The sequence below is a fragment of the Sus scrofa genome, chromosome 13 (genome assembly GCF_000003025.6).
Source record: "Sus scrofa isolate TJ Tabasco breed Duroc chromosome 13, Sscrofa11.1, whole genome shotgun sequence".
In the NCBI taxonomy this organism is placed as follows: domain Eukaryota; kingdom Metazoa; phylum Chordata; class Mammalia; order Artiodactyla; family Suidae; genus Sus; species Sus scrofa.
Genome location: NC_010455.5, coordinates 185,672,300 through 185,680,802, shown reverse-complemented (window position 1 = coordinate 185,680,802; position 8,503 = coordinate 185,672,300). Strand labels below are relative to the sequence as shown.

At 31.5% G+C, this 8,503-nt stretch overlaps 1 protein-coding gene across 1 annotated transcript in view; it reads right to left on the bottom strand.

The window, feature by feature from the left end:
- Window positions 912-8,503, bottom strand: part of NCAM2 (neural cell adhesion molecule 2) — a 503,610-nt gene continuing 496,018 nt past the window's right edge. The window contains exon 18 of the mRNA XM_021070858.1: window positions 912-6,399. Within this exon, the coding sequence (XP_020926517.1) occupies window positions 6,288-6,399 (112 nt within the window). The 3' untranslated portion in view covers window positions 912-6,287. The remainder of the gene's footprint in view (window positions 6,400-8,503) is intronic.

The window sequence follows — 8,503 nt, the reverse complement described above, 5'->3', positions numbered from 1 at the left end:
CTATCTATGTATTTGGTGGAATCTGTAAAGCTTATATTGAAAATTGCCCCCTTGTGAGAATTTAACTTTTTTTTTTTTTCCATTTGAAGAATGAGTTATATTTACACTGGTGATAAAAATAAAAGGAATGAAAAATGAAAACACCTTGCAAAAGCTTTTGAGAAATGATCAGCTCCCCACACAACCCTAAAAGAAGATAATCTATGTAATAATGAGAAATAAAATTCCAATATGAACTGGAAGTGAGTTCTAACTCATCATTAAAGTGGGTCTCCCACCCAGCATACATCGTATTTTTGCGTGCATGAGATTTACCAGAAAGTCTTGCACAAAGACTGACTCCTGGGTCCCTCTCCCAGGTTACTCTGATTTACTAGGTCTGTGGTGGGGTCCAAAACTTTACATTTCTAAAAAGTTCTCTGGTGGTGCAGCTGTTGCTGGTCTAGGGACCAGATATTGAGAACCACTGATCTTACCAGCTGTTTATTCATTAAATTCTCTGGGCAGAGTGTAAAAGCCAAAAGATCGTGACTCCAGTGAGGCAAAATGACAGGAAGCATTCTATTCTTTTAAATGTATAGCGATAGACTTGGAATTTTTTTTTTTTTTTTTTAAGGGCCACACCCTTGGTATATGGAAGTTCCCAGGCTAGGGCTGAATCTGAGCATCAGCCACCAGCCTATGCTGCAGCCGCAATAACACAGGATCCAAGCCAAGTCTGTAACCTATATACCACAGCTCATGGCAACACTGGATCCTTAACCCACTGAGCAGGGCCAGCGATTGAACCTGCATCTCCATGGATACTAGTCAGGTTCATAACCGGGTGAGCCACAAAGGGAACACCTCTGGAAATTTAAAGAAAAACAAAAAATATTTGTCAAGACATAAGCTCACTCATTATAGAGATATTATTCAAAATAAACATAAATGCAACACTTTATTAAAGTAAAAGTATTTTTACTATTAATATACAAATGGTGAAGAGTGACAATTTTGATATACTGTAAGCCATACTTTCAATGTCTCTCATAAATACAAAACTTCAACATTTGCAGTATAATTTTTACAGTTTAGACATATATATACAGCATTTCATAGGGACATACTATATTGAAACAATAAGAAAACTTTGTGGTTGCTAACTTAAGAAATATAGAATTTGAATGGTATATATAATTTAAAGAAAATTAAAAAAACCAGCATGTTTTAATGCATACTGAACACAGCATAGAATTCACATACCAAAAAATAAGATTTTTTTTTTTAACCTTTATTTCTAAGTTCACATACGCCTAACAGAGTTTAGAGGCAAATGCTAAACCATGAACATTCCTTTAAGAACTGGAACAGATATGTTTCCTCTTAACAGTACTCTTATCTTATACACTGTTTGCTGTTCTCTAAAAAAATCCTATTTGCAAAACTGAATCATAAATTCTATGTTAACCTTCTCCTCTGGATTTCTCTAAGTTTTCTCCTGTGAATCAGCATAATTGGCATTTATTTTTATCTATGCAAACTTCCTTGTCCCTGCCACAGCACTTCTGACACTAAGGTCCTTCTTACCTATTCCAAACTTCAGGTTCAGTTTAGCTTTCTGCATTCTTTCAGTTCTTTATTCCTCTCTTCCCCTATGCCTGGTTGTGATTTGAAATGCTCCAAAAGACATTGCTTTACTAATTTTTTTCCAAGGAAGGCTAAAACCAGACACTAAAAGATAGGTGTTTTAATTTTAGGAAAACAAAATGAGTGGTGAAATTAAAATTGTACAAACAATTTTATATTAAGTATAATTATTACTTACTAATTATGAACATCATGTAGTCAACATCCTGAAAATTTTATAAAAAAATTAAAGTGGTGGTACCAAGGTTGTACTCAACAACTAAGATTGTTAAGTTACTGATAAAATTCTATAGTGAATAATAAGCTATTTTTCTAAGAATATTAAATGTTATCAAATAAATATAAGCATTTCATATAATATGAGTCCATGAGGAGAAATAATTAATCTATTAGCATTCAAATCATGTTGTTAAATAGCTGCATTAAAATGGAAAACTGTAATTTGTAACAAAAGGAGAGAAGAGACTTAGAAGGAAATTATATGTGTTCAGCAACTACTACATCTAGACTCTTCTATAACTTTGTCAGTTACACATGTAATCATTTCATCTCAGGACATTATTAAGTCTATGAGTAGAATACTTTTTGGAGATATTTTCATTTTAGGATTGAAGTACTTCTTTTCTATGAGCTTCCACAGTTGAATTTTGGCATATGCTAATACATTCATATGCAATTTCAATGTGAAAGGCAATGTAATAACTCTTCAAAGGGTTAAAAAGAAGATGAAAATATTTTCTCCCTAAAGATAAATAATGCAAACCATCTCATTTAAAAAACATATATTCATCTACTCTTGAAGTCTGTTGAGTAAGCATTCTAGATATAATTACGTAAAAAAATGAGGGATTGAAATTGAGCATTTACATTATTCTTCATGAAAAAAGAACATTGGACATTTAATGAATATTTTCAATATGCTATTTCAATATTTCTTCAATTGAGAAGTGAAGATATTTCTTTTTACCACTTCAGTTGTAGATATTTTCATCAGTAATTATCCAATCATCCACAATGAAGGATGATTTTTGATCCCAAATCAAATATAGGAATAATGTAAACCCGAGTGACACTATAGTAGCTCACCTAGTTTTTAAAAAGGCTTCTGTTGTCTGTCTTTGTCTTACAACTAATAAAACTCAATTTCAACAATGTCTAGAATGAATTTATTATCTAGAATAACAATATACAAAAAATTAAGTATATTTTGTGTGGGCATTAAAAGAATTGCTTTGTCATGAGTGGAGATAAGTTATACAGTATAATTTTTTTTACTGAGATTTTGTATTCAAGCTGAAGTAGTTTGAACTGAGCTTAATCACTAAATATAAATAAGATAGTCATTCAAGTAAAATATATCAATAAAGATTGCAGTTATGTTGTTTATTTTTTCTTTTGATAAAGCAGAATTTCATGCTAATCCAAAGGCACAAATGCATCTTAATTATTTAAAAGAAGAAGCATAAAATTAAGGTAAGATTATAAAGTTACAATTAATTATTGGCACTCAAATAAATAATTTGATTAATAAAAACATTCTATTTATATAAATGTTTAATTCAAAGACTAAGATTCATGTAAACTTTGCTGGATCAAATAGTCTTTGAAAAATGCTTTTACAGATATTAAAAGTAAAAAATAAAGGAAAATTTGAGAAACACTACATTAATGTTAGATATTTGTATCAATAGAATGGCCATACATCAACCCACAAAAATAATAAATAAATCTTTAGAAATCAAATGTCTTAAATTTCTTTGCAGGTCATCCTAAAATATGTTGACACAATTTGTGCCAGTTTTAAAAACAAAACGTGCTACAATGCTGATATTACTGTTCCCTCTTATATATTATTGAATATAGATTGTCATTGCCTAATTGCACATAACCTGTCAAGAAATATCAATATTTTCAGTGATGTCATTCCTTCTTTGTTTAAAGTAACATAGGGTTCTGATTATTTAACACTAGTATATTCAGTCAACTTTTTTGACATTTTATATTAAGATTTAAGAGTACTCTTAGACAGCAAAAATAACCTTTATACAGTTGTGTGGATATGTTTAGTCTAGAATAATAATGAAAAATAAGAAACAGATTATTTCAGTTCTACTCATATTTTACAATTTACTACAAGCCAGCTCTTATTTGGAAACTTTTACAAGTAGAGTTATTTGGCGCATTCCATTGAAATGCTAAAAAAAAAAAAAAAAAAATTTATCACAGTACTCTAGGGCAGAGAGTTCAAGGACAAGAGATAAGGACCACTCAGACAATTGAAACAATGCACTTGAAACAGTGTGTTTACAATTAGTTCTGGATTATCTGTGAACTTCAGATCTTGACTCCACATTAGTGGCAAGAAATTTAACAGCATATATATGTATATATATAGAAAGAGAGACATAAAAGTAATATTTAACGGTTTTACATGGAAAGTTCATAGAAATGAGAGAAGCAGAACTTTCAAACTGAAGAAACAAAATTCTTTGTTCCTAGGATTTCTCTGCTCTTGAAGTTTGTCATGGATTTAACAGTAGTAAACATGCTAAATTGCTTTCTCAGTTTTGCTAATTCTTTATCATAATTACATTAAATCCTCATAGCCTTATCCAGGAAAAAAATAGCATCCATACCTATTGCTTCATGAACACTTTGCAAAGCCCATTTACTCTGCGCAAACAAATTCAAGTATTTTGATTAGTTTTAGCACATTGGTACAAAGGGAAAAAATACAGTAAGTAAAATAAAGCAAACAAATGATCAAACATAATTTAAACAGCAACAGTCAAATCCATCAAAAGACCAGTTGGATAATTCCTACTCAAATTCCTACATAGGCACAGGAATTTTTTTTTCCCCCCAGAATACGCCTGAAAGGATAGCAAGGAGAGATTCCTGCATCATATAACCCTGTAAATTATGGCAAGGACACTGGAGATCTAGTCCCCAAGCATGCAGTTGGGCACAATCTATCCTCTGACAACCAGTTTGGGAGAAATTGTTACTTGTCTCTCCTTGACTGACAGTTTCAAGCACTTTGTAAATAAAAGTGTTCATGAGTGACATTAATACTATATTTAATGTTCATCAAATTATCTCCATAGAGAGACACCCTAGAGAAAGTCATTCTGCACTGTTAAGACTTTAATGTTCTGTTGGTATGCATTTCCTAACCAGTCAGTATTTGAGCTATGATGCCACCTGAAACATGAAAGGTTTTGAATGTGATGGGGCCTAAAGAAACCTTTGGCTCTCTAGGGTAAGAAATAATCTAAAACCTGCTCCCAATTGGTATGTATATTTATCATCATAAATACCTTTTTTCAAAATCTTACTTATAAGTGAATATCATGTTTCAGCCTTTTACCTCTGGGAGCTTGCATAGCTTGGAAAGTTAATAAGTATTTTATTCTGGTATATATTACTAACAAGTAATAATAGAAAGTTTGTGTTGAATAGTTCAGCAATTTCTTCAACCAAAGTTGTTTATCAAAATCTTAAAATGACTTCTAGCTACAGAGAGTGGCCATTCAATTGTTAATCATTGACACTGTTATGGCAATGTTTAAACATCAATTTCTTCATAATTTAATCACCAAGGATTTTAATTTCTATTAGCCAATTACATATAATGATTGACCTATAATACTGGGAAAGTGAATTTTTAAACAAAGGTTATCTAAAGCAATGGGAAAAAATGTATCTGAGGATATAATTTGAAGAATTTGAACACTAAAGACCTGTTTTTTGATAAAATTGTTAAAAGGAAAAGATAATCATATATTTATAAATATATCGACAACATTGATATTGTTCCCATTTCAATTTACTTTATTTGAAGCTGAGGGCAGATGTCAATATTATTTTTACTTGCAGTACATTTTCTTTGTGTGTAATCCATTGTGAGTGAATATGGCATATATAAAGAGATAGAGATTTATGGAATCTTTCTAATCTAATTTTACACGCAACTAATAGTCATTCAAATGGGTAACAATTTTGACCTGGCACTTCAATCTATCAAAGATCAACATTGAACTAGCACTGTAATTATAACTTAAAAAAGAGTTTTCCAAAGTTTCTCTCAATATTGAACTGCTAAAGATAACTGTCTCCTTCAAGCCTAGGTTCCCTGAAATTCTCCGGATGAAAAGTGTACCCTTCATTAAGTGTTTTCATTTTAACTGAAATCCACTTTAATAATCTCTCCGCCCAAGATTGGATGAAAAAACATGCAGGGCTTCCACATACATTAGCTCACAAAGCTTCTGTCTTGTTTTGTTTTGTCTTTGCTTAAATTCCTATTCATGGAGAGGTTATGGTATGAAATACAGTTCTTAAAACACAGAGCGCTTTAGCCATATTTATAACAAATTGCAGTACTTCGAACACAGAGTCAAATTGATACCCAAGAGTTGGTGCCAGTCAGGTCTCTATATTGAAATTCATAACAAAATGAACAACAACAGTAACAACAACAACAACAAAAGGAAATGGATCATGGGCAGGAGTATTTGATCATATGTATATGTGTACAAGCTATTCCAAGCTAGAAGTTTCCCAAGAAATTAAGGTCAATAGAATAGTTTTGGTCATAGGGTCACTGCAATCCAAATGCTCTTTGTAGCGTTGTTCAAGACTCTGTAATCTTGGTGTTATGCTTTGCTGTCATCTTCTTTTGATTGAATGATGTCATTAGAAACCTTAATTTCTATAGTTTCTGGATTTAGGACTTCTTTCCCATTTTCTTCTTTTAAAGGCAATTTTCTGGAAGAGAATATGAAATATAAACTTCATTAGCTAAGGCACTTTAAGGAGACATTTAAGTTATTGTTTTTAGAGGGAAGTAAGGAATACTTATTAGAATGAAAAAGTGAGATTTGCTAAAGTGATATCAAATTGAAAGAAAAATAAACTAAAAGAGAGTAATACAATATTGTCTATTGTAAAAACATGGTGTAATGAATGAATGAAACAAGATATCTGCAGATTTAGATGGATGAAATTGTTCATTATAGGGTAGCTTAGATTTAATAGCAACTGATGTATTAAAATATATAATGGAGTATTTTGAAATGTGAAAAAGCAAAAATAATTTTATATGTTAACTAGATGATTTACTCCATCTTAAGTTTTTCAGGTAAAAACAATCAATAGTTGCTGCCATATTCTGTTACATAAACTTCAAAAGTTGAGAGAATTAGGAATAGCCTTTGGAATTTAATGCAAATAAATATATTTCAGGACTTTCTAACCTTTTTATATTTACTATATATGTTATCTTTAATTAGTCTATTTTCTCTTTTATGATTATGCATTTATTTATTTTTTTATTTTTGGCTGAGCTGCAGGCATGTGGAAGTTCTGGGGCCAGGGATTGGATCTGTGCCATGGCAGTGACAATGCTGATCCTCAACTCATTGAGCCATCAGGGAACTCCTATGAGTACATTTTTGAGAGTTGTTTTCAATTGTAACCTATGAAGCAAAAGCAATCTTTATTTCTTAAGACAGCTTTGCAAACATACTATGATAACAAAAATATCAAGATTTTTTGAGTTTTTTCTACGTCTTTAATTCGTTGATTTATTGTTACAGTTTGTTCATATGGCTTTGAAGACAATATTTTCTTTCTTGACAAAATAATTTTTAATCTTTTACATAAAAAAAATTAAGTTTAAATTCCAATTCACCTCTGTGACTTTTTTTGGTAGGACTCTGTGACTTTAACCTCACACCTAACCATTTTATAGAGTAGCGGATGCTACTATGCTAGTTCCTCTGGAATTTATTTGTAATTTCTTTTGTATTTCTGAATGAGAAGAGAAATCCACTGTGTTCTGAACATCAAAGCTACTATGTGAAAACTAACTAGTCAGTGGTAAGTAATTCATTGATGGGAATGAAGCAGCATCTACTTTGTACCTCTTAGGGCAGGCTCCCTTTTATGCATATTATAAATAGTGCATTCACAGTTTTTCTATTCTCCCATTCCCAAGTGCTGAAAACATTGATAGTAAAGGATTATAAAACAATGGGTTATTTCTAGCATCAAAATGTACAGAAATTTAGAGATTGAATGGGAGGTCAGGATAATGCTTAATATATTTCCAACTCACAGAACTATGTATTGAATTTGTAATTAACCAGTGTTTTCAACTCAGATGGTATATTTTTGCACATATATTTTTTTTCTCTACTTATGTTTATATTAAATCACATTTTAAAAGATTACTGTTAATTCTACTATTTTTATGTTGAGTATTTCTTTTCTTTGAGAACCAGAAAAGTTATTAAATCATCTTGTTTTGGGAGTTCCCATGGTGGTTCAGCATAAAAATGAACCCAACTAGTTTCCATGAGGATGTGAGTTTGATCCTTGGCCTCGCTCAGTGGGTTAAGGATCCAGTGTTGCTGTGAGCTATGGTATAACTCGGATCCTGCATTGCTGAGGCTGTGGTGTAGGCTGGCAACTATAGCTCTGATTGGGCCCCTAGCCTGGGAATTTCTATAAACCGTGGTAATGAAAAATCATCTTGTTTTCAAATATACAGTCCCATTCTATGTAAGGGCATTTTCTTAACTAGTTTTTATACACACCAGTATGTCATAGTAAGTATTAATTCGTAGCTAGGAATTTGTTTTGTTGTGTAGTATTTTGCTTCATTGAAAAGGCTTCTGATTTCTGAAGGGGAATGTATAGAATCCACCTTGTGAAAGCTGCCTTTACAAGAGTTAACGTCAAACTAAAATGTAATAATCTTTAAATGCAGTCAATAAAAAGGGCCTGAAATTTAAACCAAAATTTAAGCTACAGAGGTGTGCTATGTATTTGTCTAATTATTAATCATTTCAACCCCTTGAGAGCAGAT